General features: G+C 33.8%; 3 protein-coding genes and 1 long non-coding RNA gene across 5 annotated transcripts; 2 read left to right on the top strand and 2 right to left on the bottom strand.

Moving 5' to 3' along the window:
• Positions 1-171: 171 nt before the first annotated feature.
• On the bottom strand, positions 172-3,400 carry LOC111484473. The gene is made up of 6 exons (XM_023131094.1): positions 3,239-3,400; positions 2,874-3,032; positions 1,170-2,240; positions 1,021-1,086; positions 728-926; positions 172-629 (listed from the first exon to the last, which is right to left on the bottom strand). Exons 2-6 carry the CDS (start codon positions 2,874-2,876, stop codon positions 565-567), a joined length of 1,404 nt encoding a protein of 467 aa, XP_022986862.1. The 5' UTR covers positions 2,877-3,032; positions 3,239-3,400; the 3' UTR covers positions 172-564.
• Positions 3,401-4,664: 1,264 nt separating this feature from the next.
• On the bottom strand, positions 4,665-5,379 carry LOC111484537 (zinc finger protein ZAT12-like). Its single transcript, XM_023131188.1, has one exon. The coding sequence runs from the start codon at positions 5,171-5,173 to the stop codon at positions 4,700-4,702; it is 474 nt and encodes a 157-aa protein (XP_022986956.1). The 5' UTR covers positions 5,174-5,379; the 3' UTR covers positions 4,665-4,699.
• Positions 5,380-8,560: 3,181 nt separating this feature from the next.
• On the top strand, positions 8,561-10,121 carry LOC111484512 (transcription factor MYB59-like). The gene is made up of 3 exons (XM_023131150.1): positions 8,561-8,979; positions 9,103-9,232; positions 9,399-10,121. Exons 1-3 carry the CDS (start codon positions 8,829-8,831, stop codon positions 9,934-9,936), a joined length of 819 nt encoding a protein of 272 aa, XP_022986918.1. The 5' UTR covers positions 8,561-8,828; the 3' UTR covers positions 9,937-10,121.
• Positions 10,122-19,055: 8,934 nt separating this feature from the next.
• On the top strand, positions 19,056-21,047 carry LOC111484553. Of its 2 annotated transcripts, none has more exons than XR_002718512.1 (2): positions 19,056-20,121; positions 20,302-21,047. It is a non-coding gene; the product is annotated as an uncharacterized LOC111484553 (long non-coding RNA). The 2 variants fall into 2 exon arrangements; XR_002718511.1 differs by having other exon boundaries at positions 20,217-21,047.
• The last annotated feature ends 2,024 nt before the right edge of the window (positions 21,048-23,071 follow it).

The raw sequence follows: 23,071 nt of genomic DNA, 5'->3' as shown, positions 1-23,071 counted from the left end.
AGAGAGTCCAACAAGGAAATAACAAAGCGAGTGACGTCGACATCCGACGACATAGAAACGAGAGAGATAAGAACTGAGAAGCTGAACGACAGATAAATCGAAAATGAAGTCTGTATCTTACAATCGAGCAAAATCTATTCAACTTTCAACTAAAGAATGTGCCAAAAAGTAGAAACAAACAACAAGAACAAAAAGGCTTAAATTTCCACGTCTTCAAAAGTCAAACCCCCAATACATACACTCTAAAGCTACACAATTTCACAGTTTACAGAAAGCATAGAAAGGTTTTTATGCTAAGAGATTTACAACGTGAATGCAGTTTCCATAATAAAATGGTCACAAACACTCCAAGTACGGTGCAAAATCTAAATTCTAACCCCCATTGTTCACTGTACTTGACACTTGGTTGCCTTGAATTTTAACTACCATCCTGACAACAATCATTTTCAGCTTCCATGAAATCGGACAGACCATGAATCAGTTAGCAACTAAAATTTGATTCTCTGCACAGAACCCACCTAATCTTGTCTTGCATTTACAGAACTTGCAATGAAGTCTAGCATGCTAAAGGTTAAGTTCATCCTTACCATATATGCGCTGAAGCTCACGAGTAGCTGCTTGAAATGATTCTGAAAAAATCAATGCAAAACATATTATTCAAGTGAAGAGCACAGTTGTAGGTGGTGATGTGTGTGAGAGAGATAGATAAAGAAAATTTATTCTTTACCTTTCCAAATCCGAAAAGATTTCTGATTGATAGGTGCACCAAATATTGTTTGAATTGTATCAAACAACAAGCTCTCTGGGGTGCTTCTTAATTCTTGTACTATTTGGTAAATCGTCTTCCCATTCTCAAAGTATATATGATTATTTGGGTGTTTTGTTTTGCAGCCAGCGTGACGCTCAAACTCGTAGGCATTAAGCATCTTCCAAGGAAACACAGAAAGAGTGTGTTAGGTCTGATCTGACTGATTTATCTTGAACTGTGACATGAGGGGAAAATTTTAATTACTTACTTACCTTGGAAAAGTTGCAAGATTGGCATCCACAAAGATAGCCAGATCCCCTTATAATTCCACGAAGCTCCTAATAAAATCGGTGAAGCGTATGAGCAGCCACACGGTGAGGCACAACTTAGAGTGTAAATGAAGTGAAGAAAAAAAAGTTACCTCTCTGGCTACAGAAACGTACTTAACAGGAACGCCATCGAGCATACCAGTTGATATCAAGCTTCTAACATTTGAAGGAAAGCTGTTTGGAGCTTCTTTCCTCATTTTGTATTCTGGTCTACTCTTCGGCATCGTATCAGGCTTTTGCTTAGCTATCTGTGTACTGCTTACACCTACATCAAAACTAGATGATTCCAATTCTGTGACACCATCAGCTTCAGTTGCTTGGAATGAAGGTTCATAGAATGTTGAGTCATGGCTACCCAGAGACCTGCCTAAGGAGATAATATCTTGCTCATTGGGAAATCCGTCAAATGAGATTATATTTGCATCCCGCTTACCATAATCATCACCGACGGAGATAGCATTGTCGACCACCTTCCCATTATGACCTAGTAACCTAATGTGGCGATCCCCATCATTGGAGGTTTGGTTCATCAAATTGAAACTGTCATCCTCCTTAATATAGGCTGATCCCACAGACACAAGACCTGTTTCGATATCCTTATAGTAGCCTTCTATGGTAAGTTGACCACCATCTTCCCTATTAGAATTACTTCTTAGACATGGTTGCAGATCATGTATATTATCTTTAATCTGATTGACTTTAACTTTTCTAATTCCTCCGTAGCTAAGACATGTTTCAGGGTCCTCCAAACCATGAGAAACAGACAACCCAACAGATGCATCCTCTCCATATTGCTCTTCAACTTCAATACCTTTTCTCCTGAGATCCAAATTATCAGACATTACAGAAGATGCTTTTGTTAGATCGAAGTCAGCGGACCTTATTGATTCAGGTCCAAGTAGGCGACCGATAAGTTGATGTGAAACAGACTGATAATTAGCAGCATGATGATCCCAAGGAAGAACATTCACATTTGACAGCGCTCCGGTCATTTTACTATTCGAAGCTTGAATTGCTTGTTTCTTGTTGGGGAAAACCTGTGTTTCACAACCATCTATAAACCAGTGATGTGCCCGCTTAGTGTCTAGTAATGATGGGCTGTCAAAAGTTGAATTTGCATCATTTTCATGCCCAGGACCCTTAGTCATCCAAAAACCTTTGCTCTGGACAGAACATCACAAATAGTAAGAGCAAGTGGATTCTTTCTGTCATTTCCAAAATCATAGGTCCACTAAGATATGATTATTCAGAGAAAAATCAGAAAAGAATTAATGCCAAGAAACTATTTACTGTCACATTTTTGAGTTTTATATCACTGTTCTCCATGATATAATTTTTTTTTTCAAAAGGTCTTTTGAGGGTGGTACACAGAGTTCATGTTCCTAATTTGTATATAAGAAAAATTGCGCTAGTCTCAAGTCCAAGACACATCGAGTTCATTTTACAATCGTAAAACTTATCATCAGAGCGATGAAACGAGGAAGCCAATCAAACATCCCGGAGATCAAGATCGCTAAAGCCTACTTCAAAATTTGAAAGACAAAAGTAAATCATTCAAGACCGCAATACTGAATTAAACCCTAAAGTATAGGAATATGTATAACACTAACGATATACAAATTAAAAGAGGGAAACTGTTTCCATTTAAAAAAATTCAATCAGATGATATCATGAGATCTTGGTCAAACTCTTAGCGCCTAGCCATTACTCAAATCTAGTATTCTTCCAAGCTCCGACGCAAGCAGTTTTAAGCAAAAAAACATAGAAATTCAGACTTCGAGAACTTAAAAGCATACCATTCTGATTCTTCCTCTAGTCCGAAATAGTATAGTCTCATTCACTCAACACAGCATGTACCACGCGAAGAAGCATGAACCTCCATAGAAACTCAGTCTAAAAACATAGGTTCCTCGTTAAACGAACAATCTCCAAATTTCTTCGAGCTCACCACTTCACTGCACCAATTAATGAGAAAAGAACTGTACTTATACTTCTAATAAACGCCGAAAATGTCAAGAAAAGAAGACATCATTCTCCTTTTACACAATAGCGAAACAACATCGATCGTGCAATTTTTCGAGCAGGCGAAAAACCTAGAAATAGACGCAGAAACACAAAATTGAACTTCTTTCTACCATTAACATGAACAGGGAAAACATACCGTCTGTTGATTACTAGGTTGCGAAACAGTAGATTTCCGGCGAGGCTACCACTCCGGCGACGAATTTCGACAAAAATGATGGCTTCATGAGGGAGGGGACTGATAGGGTAATTGAGCAAACTCCAGTTCTAGAAAGTGGAAACTATGTTGAAGAAAATACTCTATTTCCTGACGATGTATAATTTTTTTAATTCTTTTCTTAATATACTTTTTTTAATTTAAATATCATTAAAAAGCAAAAGATATATGACAATGACAAAATACATACATACATACATATATATATATATATATATATATAGACATATATAATACCCAATTTTTTTTTTTAAATCAAAGATAAATAATTTCACATATTTAAAAAATATATATGTGACTATTTATTAAGTGTTTTCTAAAAAAAAATTAATTAATTAAATTAATACAAATATTTTAAATTTTTTAAATCATCTAAAATGCTTCTAGAAACTACACGACAATTATTTTTTAAATATTGTTTTGTTTCGTGCTCGAATAAATAAGAGATAACATGAATGGACTAATATAAGATTGGAATGGAACTAATCTTAACGATATAAAATTAGGATTAAAAAATATTAAAAAAATTAATAATTAGTAATTATATAAATAATTTTGATAGCTTAATCATAATAACTTCAAAATTTAGGGGTTGAAATTGATGTTGTTCTTATATTTAAAGAAATTGAAGGGATTGTATACCCATCTTCAAGACTTTGGTTCAATCCATTTTGATTTTCAAGAACACGAAACTCTGTAATTTTCTACTCAATTTAAACACATTGATTTAGTCTAAATCTCAAGAACATGCGTTTCAAGGCCCAAGACCAACTATGGCAGAAGCTATTTCAGAAAGAGGTAGAGCGCCGCCGTAAAATCCGCCAGAAGTTGGAGGAGAAGAACCTCCTGCCGCCACAACCACCGCAACGCCGAGATTTCGTGATTGCTCCATCGGTTGAATCAATAGATTATTATAGGCTAACTTCATTTCTTGAAATCGATCGCTCGTTTTTTTCGCCGTGGAATTGGAGCCCTAATTCGCCGCAAAATCACGACAATGCAAGAACAAAGCACCGCCGTATGATTTTTCAACCAGGTTCGTTCTTCAGCGCCGATCTGGTATTTTATTTCCGGTAAATGATTTTTGTAGCGCGATCGTGGCGTTCCGCGATGAAAATTATTCCAATTTGCTTAATCGATTTTCATATTTTGGAGTTATAATTTTCGCTTTTCTCATATATTTCAATCAATTCTTTCAAACAGCCATCAATTTCTTCATATTTTTTGGAAGATTCTTGAAAGATGAAACAATTTTTTTGTATGTTTATAGTATCAATAAATAAATGAAATATTCTACACAAAAAAAAAAAAAAAAAAAAAAAAAAAAAAAAAAAAAAAAAAAAAAAAAAAAAAAAAAAAAAAAAAAAAAAAAAAAAAAAAAAATTATGTCAAGCAACCGACCGGCGGAGCCATCAACTGCAACCGAACAAGATCGTTCTCCAACGGCGTCAGATTCAAATCCACTCCAAAAATTCCTCCGACGCCGATGTCGTAATCGGATTCATCGGAGACAGGCTGAGTCGTCGGTGGACAATCGGCGGGCGGAGAAGAGTTCCGGTGGCGGCGCATATGGCCGCCGAGAGCCTGCCCTAGGGGAAACTCAAGTCCACAGACAGAGCACTCATGAGTCTTCGTCTTAATACCAATATTATGAAGACCGTCACCGGAAAGAAACGGTTTGAGCTTCCGATGAGAAGCTCTGTGGCCGCCAAGAGCTTGAAACGAGGAAAATTCACGATTACAAGTTTTGCAGACAAAAACTCGGCCGGAAAACGCCGCCGTGTTGGCGTGGTTTGAAATCAAGCAATCGGTGACTCCCATTACGTCGATTTGAGATTGAACTCTGAATCGCTTCATCAGATGAAATGGAAACAAAATCAGATGAGTGAGTGGATATGGAAATTGGATCAAAATGTATGATATATATATTCTATGTCGGCAAAATCTTGAAGGTGTGGATGCGGCGGAGATGGATGAATGAAGCCGGAAAGCGCTGCGATGGAAAGTGCTGCGACGTTTCTGATTCTGATTCTGTTTACCACTGTGTCAAAGCGCGTGGCTACCAAATACAGCCATTATAAACTATATATATATATATATATATATATATTATTTATTAAATTATTTGAAACTACTTCGTAATTAAGCTTCACACGTTCTTTTGCAAGTGACTTCGGAAATTAATTTCAATATTTATGAGTAAAAAAAAATTATTCCAAAGCTATTTTTTTTTAGAAGTAATCATCGCGTTTTTTAATTTTGAAGTTTTTTGTTTATTTAATCATTAGAATTAGAATTTTATGTATTAAGATTTTCATGTACGATAAAATTATTTAATTTTGTGTTCATAAATCTTTCATATATCTTGCAACATTAAAATGAAAATTTAGAGTTTTACTGTATAATAAATCAGTATATAAAAAAAAAAAATGAAGAAAATTAGATTTCATGTTCTATCAAGTCAACTAATTAACGGAATAAGAACACTCGCAAGAACATGTTCATGGTTCTAGTTTGTAGATCCACGAACACCAATTAGTCGTGATAGTCAAGTGACACTCGCACATTAATGAACTAAAATTAACTCGGAAATGAGAGTGATCACGAGAATGAAATAACTAAAAATAACTTTAAAAAATGAAATTCACTACTAGTTACACTCCTGTTTTCGGTGACTCAATCATAAGAATTAGAGAACCGAGGAAGGCGAGGACCAACCTCGATGTTATAAGTCTGCAACTTTGTTTTGTGTTTTTTTTGAACTAACCTCGTGATTTAATTTTTTTTAAAAAAAAATTAAAATTTATCACTGGAAGCTACTCTGTTGGGGTGAGGGTTTTGAAGGCTTCTGGTAGAGAAGAAACAAGAGGAGAAAGGGAAGAAGATGGAGGAGGAGGAGGAGGAGGAGGAGGAGGGGCGCCGGCGCCGGAGCGGAGGGTAAAGGTGGGGTGGGCCACGGGTTGGGAAGGGGATGGGGAATGGGCCGAGTGAATTATTGGGCTGGGCTGGCAATAAATTTTAAATAATTTTTTTTTAAACGAAGGTATTTACACTCTATTATAAATGTTTAAAAATTAAATTATATATTGTCTATAAATTTTAAAATATATTCACATAACAATCAATCAATTTCATTAAAACTAACTTTATTTTTTAAAAATTATAAAAATTAAATTTTAGGTGTGTCGGACGTTCTACTAAGAGGTTTGAAGTTCAAATTTTGAGTCTGACACACGATCTTAGACTTAAAAAGAAAAAGAAAAAGAATGTAAATCTTCATCTCCTAACATAGTTTTAGTTATCAAATGAATTTAATATATATTTTAGAGATTAGAGTTACCCATACAAGTTTTGCCACATGCCACGTGACAGATTGAAGCAATAAAAAAAAGTTAAGCAAATATAAATATGACGTCACGTGCCCTCGATCAACAAATATTATAAGATTATAGTCGAAGGAGTTCATCTAGAAAGTGGGTGGAGTACATTAGACAGAAAAGGGGTTAAAAGTGGTGAGTTCCACGTCACCAGTGATTTATCTCTTAAAAAAAGAAAAGAAAAAAAGTGAGAAGGAAATGGAGGGGTGGGCAAAAAGGCAATAAAATATTTAAATGCAAAACCAAAATGCTCCACACATTCTTTATTTATTTATTTATTTTTTTTTATTATTATTATTATTTTAGAAAACACATGATTATTTATTTATTTCTTAATTTGTCTGTATCTGAGTTTTGATAAACACACCCCCGGTGACACCAAATTCTTTTTCTTTTTTTTTCTTTTCAATTTGCTAAATTATGCTCTTTGTTATATAATATATGATTTATGTTTATTATTGTTTTTTTTTTATAAATAATTTATGAGTTATTTTATTGATGTGAAATTATGGAGATAAAATAATAAATATCTGCTTCTAAGGATGTGTGGATAGGATTTTTGGCCAAAATAATCTTTATTTTTAGTGGCTTTTATTCATTTCTCTATTTTTTTTTTCTTTTTCTTTAATGCTACTTTTCTAAAATACCTTTTTATTATTAATATTGTTATTTGAAAAAAATCAATAACTTGATTAATGTTTTCTTAATTCTTAAAACACTCAAAAACCTATAAACAAAATATACCATCAAAATAAATATATGAAAGCAAAGAAAAAAAAGTTGAAGAGACTTATCTAACCCATGGCTTAAGCTAATTCAATACCAATAACTCAGACATTCCCTTATCTAACTGTTGAGTAAAAACTATCTCCACATACCAATACAAATCTTTTTGACATGTTTTGTCTCTACCCACATGCCTCATAACCACGTTACCTACTTGTTGTTCCTAAGAGTAAAGACTATCCCCACAGACCAATACGAATCTTTTCGGCGTGTTATGTCTTTACCCACATGGTTTCGAGGAAAATATTTAGAAGGTCACCTAATATATGGTTGTTCTAAGTTAAACACGCTTAATTTTGGAGTTCTCTAATAATTTAGTAATTGAAAAGAAAGGTAGACATTGTTGATATGAATAGTAATTTCAATTCTTTTGACCTTCACAAGCAGATAAATCTAGATTTACCGTGCAAGTTTGTTCATCCAGGCTACATTTTTTACAACATGCTAACTTGCACAGATCATAAACGTACGTTTCAAGCACAAGTTATAAGAATTCAAAAGTTACCCATCAAAAACAAAAAATTGACCAACGAAAGGAATTACTTTTAAGCTCATTGAATGGATGTTTTTTTTTTTTTTTTTTTTTTTAACTTTACCAAAATAGAAGCGATAATGAAGAGCAGTGGAAGTGTCGTGTGAACAATGGCAAAGCAATAGAAAGTGGAAGTTTTATTCATGTCCAACGGTAGTCCTTATTCGTCCTGTCTTTGTTTCAAACAATTGGCTTTGGCTGATATCATTGTGGAGCCATCTTCTTGGGCAGCTTAATTCAGCAATCACAGAACAAAACCATGCTGTTGTTGGTGGAATTTCGATGATGTCTTTTCTCAATACAAACGATTTGACAGCCATTTTCAGAAAGGGAAAGGGAAAGGGAAAGGGATCCCACGAAGAACAAGCTTCAAACTTTTTGCACATTGGAACTCTCTGGGGCATTTCGTCGAACACTTCCAATGCATATGCCAAGTGCCTCCCACAGGCTCCACCTTATTTCAAATTCCACTACATCTCAACGTGGGTTTTTTTAATCCAATAGTGGGTTTTCTCGAAAACGATTTAAAAAACTAAGAGGTCATCGACCCTTGGGTTTGAAGGAGGCGTTTTTGAAAGCAACATCCACATATCAATCGCCTACTTTGATTATTTTGGGCGCTAATGGCATACACCATAGGCATAAGGTTGCTTATCACTAAATACCCCCACCCCACCACCATGGAGGCTCTATCCCAATTACATTACATTACATGTACGGTCAGGATGCAATCTCCTTGGTTATTTAATCTCAGAGTAAAGTTGAGTGGTTAAGATTTGGGTGCTATAAATATTAGTAGAATACACCCAAAATCTCCATGAGTTGGTGGGAGAGAAGAAAAGAACAAAAAATGGTTGAGGGACAGGAAATCAGAAAGGGTCCATGGACAGAGCAAGAAGACATCCAACTGATATGCTTTGTGGGCTTGTTTGGCGATCGAAGATGGGATTTCATTGCTAAAGTTTCAGGTTTGAAGGTGGCGGGAGACAGTTGCTAGGTAGGCTAAACTGAAGATTTGCTATTTTTGTGAAAGGCTCTGTTTTAACTTCCCATTTGGATTTGGGATTTGGGATTTGGCATTTGTGTTGTAGGACTAAACAGAACAGGAAAAAGTTGCAGGCTGAGATGGGTTAATTACCTTCATCCTGGTCTCAAGAGAGGCAAGATGACTGCTCAAGAAGAACGACTCGTGCTTGAACTTCACAACAAATGGGGAAACAGGTCTATCCCTAAAACTAGATAGATTTTCATTGAAACCTCTCCCTAGCAGACGCGTTTTAAAACCTCGAGGGGAATCTTAGAAGGGAAACCCCAAAGAGGACAATATCTGCTAGCGGTGGGCTTGGGTTGTTACACATCATCTCTAACTTCCTTTGTTGCATCTCAGATGGTCTAAAATTGCTCGGAAATTGCCTGGCCGCACGGATAACGAAATCAAGAACTACTGGAGAACCCACATGAGGAAGAAGGCACAGGAGAAAAGAAGGGCTTTGTCTTCATCTTCCTCCTCCTCGTCCTCTTATTCATCCAACAACCCAGCTGTGGAATTTCCTGCAGACACTGGACCAGTGAAGTTTTTCGACTCAGGGGGGTCTGAAATCTCAGCTTCATCACCATCAACAAAGAAGAAGATGGTGGAGAATCAAGAACTGGGTGATCCAAATGGATTCTCCATGGATGATATATGGAAAGATATTGATCTATCGGATCATGAGAGCTTGACTATGAATCAAGATGTGTACAGTGAAGAAGACTGCAACAACTTTTCTTGCCCTGCCCTGACTTCTCCTACTCCTTGGGACTATTATTGTGGGGATTCTATGTGGAGGATGGAGGAGGAGGAAGAGAGTAAGCTAATTTTCTCTGGGTATGATCATAACGGGAGGCCACGCCTTGCTCAGCCTAATCAGATTTTTTTCTATTGAATTTTGTGTATACGTAGTGGTTAATCAATATCCAAGAAGCGTGTCTCTTCTCTTGTTCAAGTTTTCTGATGATTTAGTTCACTAATGGATTGTAAGTAGTATCTTTAGCTGTGTTTTTCCGGAAAAGTTTGTTCGGACAACCAAAATAGAATGAAAACTAATGGATGTATAACCATTTCCACTTGTGGACTGTGATTAGTTTTAGTTCTTTCGACGGCTGTTTGTTTCTATCTTCTAATGGAAAGCAATGGAGTTTATACGAGATTAAGTTAAAACAGAAGGCGGCTTTTGCTTTCCTGTGGCGGCTACTGCTGCTGATATATAAATTATATCTTGTTAGCTGGAGAGTTACGTTAACACCAATAACAATTCAATTCCACCACGCACACATACATCATATAAACTCTAATATAAACTCTAAGTGTTGGCTTATTGGCCCTTGATCTCACATTAATTAATTTCAATGAATTAATTATTGATGTTTTGATGATAACAAACCTACTTTTAATTATTAACTATTTTCAGTTTTTTGAACTGTCCACAGTATAAGGTCGGGAATAACGATTACAACAACTTTTCAATTACTCAAATCAGAGCTAAAACGAAGAAATTAGAGTCGAGACAACATACCCGACGTGATGATGTGGCAACAAAATCAAAATGATGGACAAATCAAAATATATCAAAGTATGACATTTATAATATTGGAAGAGTAACACATGGTGGAGTTTTTCTTATTATTACATTTCTAAATAAAATTATTTTTACAAATATAAATTTGAATATAACCGTTACTCACATCGAATTTTATTATTACTATATTATATTATTATATTATTATATTTTAAAATTTTGGTAGTTACTCACATCATTTTTATTATTATTATATTATTATATTTATAATAAATTTTGAATTACATTTTACCGTTACTCACATAACTTTTTATTATTATTATATTATATTACTATTATATTAAAATTTTGAAATAAATGAATTTAGAAAATTTTCTTACTTAATTACTTTTAATCTCCACCTTCCATTATTCCTAACACAATCCAATGGTCAATATTCAATCCTACATTTTGCCACTTTTCTCCTCTATATAAACTCATCTTCCCCACATTTTTAATATATACAACTTACATACATTCTTCAATCCTCATTTGTTCAAAGTCTCCATTGTTTATTGCTCTCTCCAAGCTTACAAGTTTATTTCTTTTCATCTTATTCTTGAGAGGGATTATTATTATATTGTGAGGAAATAGTTGTCAGTATCCCAAATTGTAAATCTACTCTTTGAGAGAGTTGTGGTGTGTTATTATCAAACTCAAATACTTGTATCGGTTTGATCCTGCGTCGTTGAAAGGATTGAGTTTGCTCTTGAACTCGTAAAAAGAGCGGTGTACCGGTTTGGCTCTGATCCGTGGAAAGAGTCGGAAAAGTTCTTTATTCAAATTCCCAAGAGGCGCTTGGGGAGTGGAGTAGGTCGAGTTTGACCGAACCACTATAAAACTACGGTGTCATTTTCTCTAACTCTTTCCTATTTAATTTCAAGATTATTATTATGTTTATTGCATGTTCTACTTGATTATTGTTTTGACTTGAATTATTTTGTTTTAGTAATTATCATCTTCTACTTATTTGTAAAAAGTTTTATCATTAGAAAAATTAATCAAGTTTAAACACTTTTATCGTTAAAACCCTATTCACCCCCCCTCTAGGGTTGCCATACCGATCCAACAATTGGTATCAGAGCAGGTTGCTCCTATAGATTTTTTATCTAAACTTTATTGTTCGAGCTTATGGCAAACCTACGTGTTAAAAATGGTTTTAGTGAAGGACAATCAACTTCTAGGCCACCTTATTTTGATGGAACAAATTATACATGTTGGAAAGCTAGGATGAAAATTTATTTGCAATCCGTTGATTATCAATTGTGGTTAAATGTTAGTAATGGTCCTTACATTCCAATAAAAATTGTTAATAATATTGAGGTGCCTAAATTAGAAAATGAATTTGATGAGCATGATATGAAAAAATGTTCTTTGAATGCTAGTGCTATCAATTGTCTGTATTGTGCCTTAAGTAATGATGAATTTAATAGAGTATGTATGTGTTCTTCGGCATATGAAATTTGGAAAACTCTTGAAGTAACTCATGAGGGAACCAATCAAGTTAAAGAAACAAAAATTAGCATGTTAGTTCATAATTATGAACTATTTAAAATGGAGGAAAATGAACCTATTGGTGATATGTTTACTAGATTTACTAATATTTTAAATGCTTTGAAAAATCTTGGAAAAGTATATTCTACCTCCGAAAATGTAAGAAAAATTCTTAGGTCTCTGCCTAAAAGTTGGGAGGCAAAAGTGACGGCGATTCAAGAAGCAAAGGATCTCACAAAGCTTCCTTTGGATGAACTCATTGGTTCTCTCATGACACATGAGATTACCATGAACGGGCACATGGAAGAAGAATCCAAAAAGAAGAAAAGTATAGCCCTAAAATCCATCAAAGTTGACTCTGAAGATGAGGACGTCCTTGATGAAGATGATGTCGCCTACTTCACACGTAAGTATAAAAATTTTATTAAAAGGAAGAAACAATTAAAAAAACATTTCACAAATCAAAAAGAGTCAAAAGGTGAAAAGAGCAAAAACGATGAGGTAATATGTTATGAATGTAAAAAGCCGGGTCATATAAGAACGGATTGTCCTCTCCTCAAATCATCTAAGAAATCCAAGAAGAAAGCAATGAAGGCTACTTGGGATGATAGTGATGAAAGTGCAAGTGGAAGTGATGAAGAAGTTGCAAATTTTTGCTTCATGGCTCATAGTGACAAAGAGGATGAACAAGAAGATGAACAAGAAGATGAGGTAACTCTTGAATCTCTTTCTTATCATGAATTATTTAAACTTGTTGATGAGATGACAATTGATTTAGAAAAACTTAGTTCAAAGTATGTTGTGCTTAAAAAGAAATATAAGACTTCAATTATTGAAAATAAGTCTTTGCTAAATGAAATTTCTTGCTTGAAGGAGAAGGATCATAATATTGTTAAAATTGATGTACCTTGTGAAAAGCATGTATTTGATTGTGATGAGAAAAATGCATTAATTGATAAAGTCAAGACTCTTGAGCATGATTGTGGTGAAAAAGATAAATTAATTAAATTGCTCAAAGAGAATGAATCAAATAATTTGCAAGAACTTGGTAGGGCTAAGGAATCTATTAAAATGTTAACAATAGGTGCTCAAAAATTAGATAAAATACTTGAAGGAGGTAAGTCATATGGTGATAAAAGAGGATTAGGCTATATTGATGAATGTTCTACACCTTCAAGTTCTAAAACAATCTTTGTTAAAGCATCCCCTATCTTGCCTAAATCTAACACATGTAAATTTGTATCTAAGTATGATAAATCTAGATTTGTGCCTATATGTCATTATTGTGGTGTTGAAGGTCATATTAGACCTAAGTGCTTTAAATTGAAAAATTCTCAAAATATTCATTTAGGAAGAAAAGTTTCTCAAAATACAAAGTTTAACAATGTTTTAGAAAATAATTTTTCGAATAAAAATAGAATACACAAATTTAGTCCAAGAAATAAATTCTTGCATAATGTCGTTTGTTTCTCGTGTGGTAAGTTTGGACATAAAGATTATTCTTGTTACTTATCTAAATACAATGTCTTTAATATGAATGCAAATATGAAATGGATTCCTAAATTTGTGAATACTAACTTTCTAGGACCCAAACAAGTATGGGTACCAAAAGGTCAATTTTGAATATCTTTGTTTTTAGGTTTGTTTGAAAGCCTCCAAGAAAAATAAGTGGTACTTGGATAGTGGTTGCTCAAGACACATGACGGGTAATCCATCCAAGTTTGTCAATCTTTCCAAGAAGGATGGTGGCTTAGTAACCTTTGGTGATAACAAGAAGGGTAAAATAATTGGTAAGGGTACTATAGGTAATGACTCTTGTACTCTCATTAAAAATGTATTGTTAGTTGATGGTTTAAAGCATGACTTACTTAGCATTAGTCAATTATGTGATAAAGGTTTTAGAGTTGTATTTGATAAGAATAATTGCATAATTGAAAATGCTAGTGATAGAAAAGTTTTGTTTGTAGGAAATAGAGACGATAATGTGTATACTATTGATTTGAATGATTGTCCTACAAATGATAAATGTCTTTCGGTTTTGATTGATAACTCTTGGCTATGGCATAGAAGACTAGGACATGCTAGTATGTACTTGATTTCAAATATTTCAAAAAATTCATTAGTGAGAGGTCTCCCTCAACTTAAATTTGAAAAAGATAAAATTTGTGACGCTTGTCAAATGGGTAAGCAAACTAAGTCTTCTTTCAAATCTAAAAATATGATTTCTACTACTAGACCTCTTCAACTACTCCATATAGACTTATTTGGCCCTTCTAAAATAGCTAGTTATGGAGGAAATTATTATGCTTTTGTGATAGTGGATGATTTTTCAAGATTTACTTGGGTTTTGATGATAAAACATAAGAATGATGTTTTGAAAAGATTTGCTAGTTTTGTAAAAAGAGTTCAAAATGAAAAAGGGTTTTTAATTACTAAAATTAGGAGTGACCATGGGGGAGAATTTAACAGTGTTGCCTTTGAAAAATTTTGTGAAGATAATGGTTTTTCTCATGACTTCTCCTCTCCAAGGACTCCTCAACAAAACGGTGTGGTTGAAAGGAAAAATCGTACTTTACAAGAATTTGCTAGATCAATGTTAAATGAGTATGATTTACCTAAATATTTTTGGGCGGAAGCCGTTAATACCGCTTGTTATATTTTAAATAGAGTTTTAATTAGACCTTCATTAAATAAAACTCCTTATGAACTCTGGCATAACAAAATTCCAAATGTTGGGTATTTCAAAGTTTTTGGTTGTAAATGTTTTATTTTGAACAACAAAGAAAAGCTTGGAAAGTTTGATTCAAAAACGGATATTGGTATTTTTCTTGGCTATTCATCTACTAGTAAAGCTTATAGAATTTTCAATAAGAGAACTTTAGTTATTGAAGAATCTATGCATGTGGTATTTGATGAATCTTGCAATAATATTTCTAATGAGTCTATTTGTAGTGATGATTTAGAAAGAAATTTTGGAGATTTACTCGTTAGTGACAACGGCAAAGAAATTGTTACGAGTAAAGAAGAGATGAGCTTAAAGGAAGAAGGTTCTTCATCAATGCCAAAAGAATGGAGGTATGCCTTGTCTCATCCCAAGAACTTGATTCTTGGTGATCTCGAACAAGGTGTGAAAACTCGCTCTTCTATTAATTTATTTAATAATCTTGCTTTTGTTTCTCAAATTGAACCAAAAAGTCTTAAGGATGCCGAAAATGATGAGTTTTGGATTTTAGCCATGCAAGAAGAGCTAAATCAATTTGAAAGGAACAAAGTTTGGGAATTAGTCCATAGGCCATCTAATACTTCTATTATTGGAACCAAATGGGTTTTTAGAAATAAAATGGATGAAAATGGGAATATCATTAGAAATAAAGCTAGGCTTGTAGCTCAAGGTTATTGTCAAGAGGAAGGCATAGATTATGAAGAAACTTTTGCACCCGTTGCTAGACTAGAAGCTATTAGAATGTTACTTGCTTTTGCTTCTTACAAAAATTTTGTATTATATCAAATGGATGTGAAAAGTGCATTTTTGAATGGTTATATTATGGAGGAAGTTTATGTAGAACAACCTCCCGGATTTGAAAATGTAGAATTTCCTCATCATGTCTATAAGTTGAAAAAGGCTCTTTATGGCTTAAAACAAGCTCCAAGAGCTTGGTATGATAGACTTAGTAATTTTCTTATTGGGAATGATTTTAAAATGGGCAAACTCGACACTACACTCTTTATTAAGATTAAAGAAAACGATATGCTATTAGTGCAAATATATGTGGATGATATCATATTTGGTTCTACTAATCCTTCTTTATGTGAAGAATTTTCTAAATGTATGCATAGTGAGTTTGAGATGAGTATGATGGGAGAACTCAGTTTCTTTCTTGGACTTCAAATCAAACAACTCAAGAATGGTATCTTCATCAATCAAGAGAAATACACTAAAGATTTGCTCAAAAGATTCAAGTTCAATGGAGGTAAGATTGCAAGAACTCCCATGAGCACATCCACTAAGCTTGACAAGGATGAAAAAGGTAAAAGTGTGGATATTAAAGCTTATCGAGGTATGATTGGATCTTTACTTTACTTGACCGCTAGTAGACCCGATATTATGTTTAGTGTATGTCTTTGTGCTAGATTTCAATCTTGTCCTAAGGAATCTCATTTACATGCCGTTAAGAGAATATTTAAATATTTGCTTGGAACTATTGATCTAGGATTGTGGTATCCTAGAAATGTTGAATTTAAATTGGTAGGATATTCTGATGCAGATTTTGCCGGAAGCTTACTTGATCGTAAAAGTACTAGTGGAACTTGTCAATTTCTTGGTAGTTCCTTAGTTTCTTGGTTTAGTAAAAAGCAAAATTCGGTTGCCTTATCTACTACCGAAGCGGAATATATTGCGGTTGCTAGTTGCTGTGCTCAAATTCTTTGGATGAAACAAACTCTTTGTGATTTTGGATTAAAGTTTCATAGTGTGCCTATATTTTGTGATAATACAAGTGCTATTAATTTAACTAAAAATCCTATTCATCATTCTAGAACTAAACATATTGACATTAGACATCATTTTATTAGAGAGCATGTGCAAAATGGACATATTATTCTTGATTTTGTAAACTCTAATAATCAACTGGCCGATATTTTCACCAAGCCATTGAATGAAGAAATTTTTTGCAAAAATAGGCTTGAGCTTGGTATTATTCGTTGTGATATATCTTGAATTTTATAATTTTTGAATGCATGTTTTTAGGGGGAGCCATTATGTCATTATTAAATGCATTCTCTTTCAATTGTTCATTTTGATGATTACAAAGGGGGAGAAAATTAAGAAAAATATGTTCTAAATTTGTTATTTTATAATTTATGAATCATTTACTTGGTGTTTCATAATTTCTTGAGACATTAATATAAGGGAGAATATGCTCTTGAGTGAAATTTATGATAATATATTAGTATGTAGTGATATTATTACATGGATGTTGCATTATTGGTTTTTATGAATTTTTCTTTAAATGATTTGTCATCATCAAAAAGGGGGATATTGTTGGCTTATTGGCCCTTGATCTCACATTAATTAATTTCAATGAATTAATTATTGATGTTTTGATGATAACAAACCTACTTTTAATTATTAACTATTTTCAGTTTTTTGAACTGTCCACAGTATAAGGTCGGGAATAACGATTACAACAACTTTTCAATTACTCAAATCAGAGCTAAAACGAAGAAATTAGAGTCGAGACAACATACCCGACGTGATGATGTGGCAACAAAATCAAAATGATGGACAAATCAAAATATATCAAAGTATGACATTTATAATATTGGAAGAGTAACACATGGTGGAGTTTTTCTTATTATTACATTTCTAAATAAAATTATTTTTACAAATATAAATTTGAATATAACCGTTACTCACATCGAATTTTATTATTACTATATTATATTATTATATTATTATATTTTAAAATTTTGGTAGTTACTCACATCATTTTTATTATTATTATATTATTATATTTATAATAAATTTTGAATTACATTTTACCGTTACTCACATAACTTTTTATTATTATTATATTATATTACTATTATATTAAAATTTTGAAATAAATGAATTTAGAAAATTTTCTTACTTAATTACTTTTAATCTCCACCTTCCATTATTCCTAACACAATCCAATGGTCAATATTCAATCCTACATTTTGCCACTTTTCTCCTCTATATAAACTCATCTTCCCCACATTTTTAATATATACAACTTACATACATTCTTCAATCCTCATTTGTTCAAAGTCTCCATTGTTTATTGCTCTCTCCAAGCTTACAAGTTTATTTCTTTTCATCTTATTCTTGAGAGGGATTATTATTATATTGTGAGGAAATAGTTGTCAGTATCCCAAATTGTAAATCTACTCTTTGAGAGAGTTGTGGTGTGTTATTATCAAACTCAAATACTTGTATCGGTTTGATCCTGCGTCGTTGAAAGGATTGAGTTTGCTCTTGAACTCGTAAAAAGAGCGGTGTACCGGTTTGGCTCTGATCCGTGGAAAGAGTCGGAAAAGTTCTTTATTCAAATTCCCAAGAGGCGCTTGGGGAGTGGAGTAGGTCGAGTTTGACCGAACCACTATAAAACTACGGTGTCATTTTCTCTAACTCTTTCCTATTTAATTTCAAGATTATTATTATGTTTATTGCATGTTCTACTTGATTATTGTTTTGACTTGAATTATTTTGCTTTAGTAATTATCATCTTCTACTTATTTGTAAAAAGTTTTATCATTAGAAAAATTAATCAAGTTTAAACACTTTTATCGTTAAAACCCTATTCACCCCCCCTCTAGGGTTGCCATACCGATCCAACACTAAGTTGGTGTAGCAACCCAAGTCTACCGCTAGCAGATATTGTCCGTTTTTGCTTGTTACGTATTGACAGTCTCACAATATCAAACGTGTCTGATAGGGAGAGGTTTCTACACAGTTTTTTTTTTTAGTTTAGAAGTTCAAATTTCTATATCTCTATCTCACTTTTTTAGTTAGGTAAAATATTAGGAAATGGAAAGATGGGATGAAGTAAAAGGTAGCATAGTAGTGAATGATGAGCATATTCAATAGATGCCTGCCAAAAACCATTCTATTCTACAATTTGTCGAAATAGAAACAATAACAACAGAGTATCTAACATCCTTCTCAAAAGAAAGTATCTGAAAATAGTAATCAATGTTGTGGGTTAATTTTTAACATTTAGAAAAATAGTCCCTTTCGATATCAAACTTTGCTACTTCAGTAGGTGTAACAACTCAAGCCCACCATTAATGTATATTGTCCTCTTTTGGTTTTTCTTTCTAGGATTTCCCTCAAGATTTTAAAACGCGTCTACTAAGGAGAGGTTTCTACACCCTTGTAAAAAATGTTTTATTTCCCTCTCCAACTGACGTGGGATCTCACAATATATTACTAGCTCACCACTGACCAAACAGTGAATCAAAACATCTTCGCCTTCCAATTAGCCACAAACAAGGTTAGGCTAAAGAAGAATTTCAGAACAATTTGACACGACACTCAAAAAGACCTAGAATTCATCCACTTGAAAAGTGCTAGTGCGACACAAGAACAAGAGAGAACACTTGTAACACTCAGCAGGGCATTGAGTTATTATGGTCGCATTAAAACATCAATATGCTAAGTCTTGTTGATAAAAAATAGAAAATTTGAAGTGACTGAAATAAAAAAGATACATAAAAGAGTCATCTACAAGAGTCCACGATTCTCGTCCACATTCCTTGTGGAAAGACAAAAGTGCGGATGGGAATAACTTTTAACCAAAACTAATCTTGTCCGCTTATTGAACGTCTAATAAACACGTATCAAGATTTGGAGATTTGCTTGTGGATTAGGATTGTCATCTCAGAATATTAAGATAATAATATTGAATGAATAAATAATTCACTTATGGGCTTCTGACAAACAAAAATGTGCACGTCTCTAATACTACTTTGGATACAACGAGTTATTTTTGCAGATTCTTGCCATACATTTTGTCGGTCCGCCTTGGAATAATTTCCTCTTAGTGGAGACACAAAGAATTAATTCCTAAGCTGAAAATAAGATTCTATGTTTGGCAATTTATTGACTTTGAGGCCACAAGAGTGTCAAAAGAAACAAGAGAAGACCCAAGTTCATTTCAATCCTACTTCCTACTGCCACTGTCCAAGAAGTGATTTTCCCCCAAATTGCCGTTTCCATAGGAAAAACCTGAGAGAAGCCATCTAACAGACTTGTGGGAAATTTTGCAGCCACCACATATACTGGTGGTGCTTACTCTTCGTGGGAGAGCTTGTTGTAAGTTTCTTACCCTCTGGTTCCTATGAAGGTTGAGGAATCTGATAGAAAATGTTGAAGAATGTCGATTGGAACTCAAAATTGTAGGCTGAATTGGATAAGAGAAGTTCTTATGATTTCCTTTCTCTTAGAAGGTTTCCTGCAAATTGCTGCATTCTTGGAAATCAATCAGGAGCTAGTCGGTAATTTAAATGAGCTTTGGTATTGCTCTCTTGCTTGATATCCAAATTTTCCGTTGTTGCCCTCTGGTTCATAATTCTTTCTTTTTGTTTTACAGATTCAACAGCTGCCTTCTGTTTTCATCACTTTCCTGTCTTGGAGCTTATCTTATGTTAATTCTTTTCTTTTTCCTTTAAAATTAGGTCTCTCTGCATGAGATCCCACGTCAGTTGGAGAGAAGAACGAAGCATTCCTTATAAGGGTGTGGAAACCTCTCTAGCAGGCGTGTTTTGAAACTTTGAAGGAAAGCCTAGAAGGTAAAGTCTAAAGAGAACAATATCGGCTAGTGGTGGGCTTGGGCCGTTAAGCCACTTTGTTTAAATTGCTAAACAGTGAAAATTAGAGGTTGATTTTAGAATTTGTTGTTTGTCAGAGACTATTAGCCATGTACCAAGTTCGTCCATAGCGGATGGGTCTAGTAGGGCTGGACTAGTAAGCAATAATCATGCAAGGATAATTGTAATCTGCTACAAATATCAGAGATTTTACCTTGCTTCTACTGAAATCTAGATGCAGTAGACATTCATTAAACCTTAATGCAAGAAGTCATTTAAGAAACCCTTTATGGTATTGGTTGCATTCTTCTATGATAAAGTTGACTGACTTATCAGAACTGAAATCTAAGTCTTCTGGATGCAAACTATCTATATCTGAAAGAAGAAAGGAAGAAAGAAAAAGTTTAATGGAAACAAACCTTTCATCTACAAATTTAACATCAAAAGCCTACAACGGTTGTTTTGAAACAAACTTAAATGAAACTTTTTGAAGTTAGAAATTTTAATTAAAACCAAACTCATAATTTAAGGGTTTTTTTGATAACCTATAAAATATTGTTTCAAACAATATGTTACTTATCCAAAGAACTCCACCAACGAGAAAACAAAAGGTTAGACTTTCCGACTCTCTGTCTTTTGAACTTGGAAGAAAAGGGATTACTATAATATAGTTTCCTCGTTTTAAAGTACACTTAAAAGCCTGTATATCTATGAATACTACATATGCTAAAAGTACTTTAAAGTTCAGTATTTAAAATGGGATAAAAATGAAGAGATCAAAATGTAATGACTAAAATAACAAGGTTGAAAGTATAGAAACCAAAATAAACGAAAACTGAAAATACATGGACCAAAGTTATATTATATGAAACTAGGATGATAATCAAATCTATATCAGCTTTCTTGGGTTTAATATATTTTTCATCCTTGAGTTATAAGCCTGTTCGAAATTTAGTCCTTGATGTTTTGTGTAGTTCAATCATGTCCCACACATTTTTGTAATTGTTTTAAAATTTTTGTTCTTATTACTAAATCTATCCTGAAAAAAGAAGAATCTACAAGGACAATGACATGTTTTGCTTGGTTGACAGGATTAAGAAAAGGCATTTGAATATTTATTGGTCGTATTTATATATGGATGAAAAAATGATTCCAAATATAATCGTTCTAAACAATCATTTATATTTTAAGCATAAGGATACGAAATATGTAGATGATTCTGTGTGTGGTCCCACATCGGTTGGAGAGGTGAACAAAACATTCCTTATAAGGGTGTGGAATCCTCTCCTTGGCAGACACATTTTAAACTTTGAGTGGAAGCCTGAAAGGGAAAGCCCAAGGAGGACAATATCTGCTAGCGGTAGGTTTTGGTTGTTACAAATGGTATTAGAGCCAGACACTGAGTGATACGCCAGCGAGGACGCTGGACTCAAGGGGGTAGATTGTGAGATCCCACATCGGTTGGATCATGCAGGTGCTCTGATACCATTTATAACAGCTCAAACTCACCGCTAGTAGATATTGTCCACTTTAAGCTTTCCATTTTGAGATTTCCCCCAAAGTTTTAAAACGTGTCTCCCGTTTTCATTTTGTTTAAGAAATGTAAGCCAGCTACCACATAACATGTCATACTACAATCAATCATTCTTCTTAATAGAGATAAGACCAGTGACATTATTACACCAATAAGCTTGATGGAATAATTGAAGCTTTTAGAACTTTTTGAAGTATCAAATTGGATAGGAAATTGAAAGAAATGGAGGGGAAAGAACATTTCGCTTTCCCCTTTGGCAAATAACTAAGCATTCAAATATATGATTGCAATGGCCATGATTTTATTCCAGGGGAAAAAAGAAAGTGTTATTGACTTTCTGTGTCCACTAATCTATTGATTGCTTTTGCATCTGTCTGTTCGGTTCGGTGGTCTCCTTCGCCTAGTTTTCTGTCTAAAAAATATCCAGTCTTTATTACCCCTTTTTCCCTCCCCCCTTTTTCTTTTATATTTTCCCGAGCCACCCACCAAATCTAATCATTTCGTAAAAGCAGAAAGAAAGTAAGTATTGACTTCTTGAGTTTTGAATGTGTTAGTTTATATGCACATGTCTCATACACTACTCCAACCCAGGCACCCTAAACGCATTGGCAACAGACACCCATTTCCTACACTAAAATATTCATTGGGGACTTTTATCAAACACTTGGCGGGCATTCCTTTGCCTCTCCAAAATTCATATCCTTTAACGGGCATCCTTTCCCTTTGCCATACAGCCTATTCAAATGCCAACAATACAGTAACAGTGTCCAATCAAAGTTGGAGGATGGGGAAAAACGAAAGGGTTTGATTACTTGGGTAACTGGAATTAAGAATCCTATGACATGAAATGAGTTATTAAGCACATTGGGTTTTGCTTTTTGTGTATAATCATAGCAATCATAACTATGAAACAACATTTCTAAGTTTCAATCACTCCAATAACAATCTAACTCAAAAGTTTCACAATGGGATTCGAGAAATTTACCTGTCGAATTCTTCTTCCCTTGAGAAACCACTATCCGTCTCGACAAACTCAATTAACCCGAGCTCCGAAATGATGATTCCCAGTGAATTTGCCCGTCGAAATCTTTCGCTTTGAGGCTT

The sequence above is a fragment of the Cucurbita maxima genome, unplaced genomic scaffold (assembly GCF_002738345.1).
Source record: "Cucurbita maxima cultivar Rimu unplaced genomic scaffold, Cmax_1.0 Cma_Scf00009, whole genome shotgun sequence".
Classification (NCBI taxonomy): domain Eukaryota; kingdom Viridiplantae; phylum Streptophyta; class Magnoliopsida; order Cucurbitales; family Cucurbitaceae; genus Cucurbita; species Cucurbita maxima.
Note: the sequence above shows the minus strand (reverse complement) of the source record. Positions and strands in the feature narration are given on the sequence as shown.

Excerpts from the sequence above, each read along its gene's own strand:
- LOC111484537 (XM_023131188.1), bottom strand. The coding sequence starts at position 5,173 with ATGAAGCGATTCAGAGTTCAATCTCAAATCGACGTAATGGGAGTCACC.
- LOC111484473 (XM_023131094.1), bottom strand. Across the intron at positions 927-1,020 it reads AATCTTGCAACTTTTCCAAG|ATGCTTAATGCCTACGAGTT; the intron begins GTAAGTAAGTAA and ends TTTCCTTGGAAG. Across the intron at positions 630-727 it reads ATCTTTTCGGATTTGGAAAG|AATCATTTCAAGCAGCTACT; the intron begins GTAAAGAATAAA and ends TGATTTTTTCAG.
- LOC111484512 (XM_023131150.1), top strand. The coding sequence starts at position 8,829 with ATGAGTTGGTGGGAGAGAAGAAAAGAACAAAAAATGGTTGAGGGACAG. Across the intron at positions 8,980-9,102 it reads TTTCATTGCTAAAGTTTCAG|GACTAAACAGAACAGGAAAA; the intron begins GTTTGAAGGTGG and ends TTTGTGTTGTAG. Across the intron at positions 9,233-9,398 it reads CACAACAAATGGGGAAACAG|ATGGTCTAAAATTGCTCGGA; the intron begins GTCTATCCCTAA and ends GTTGCATCTCAG.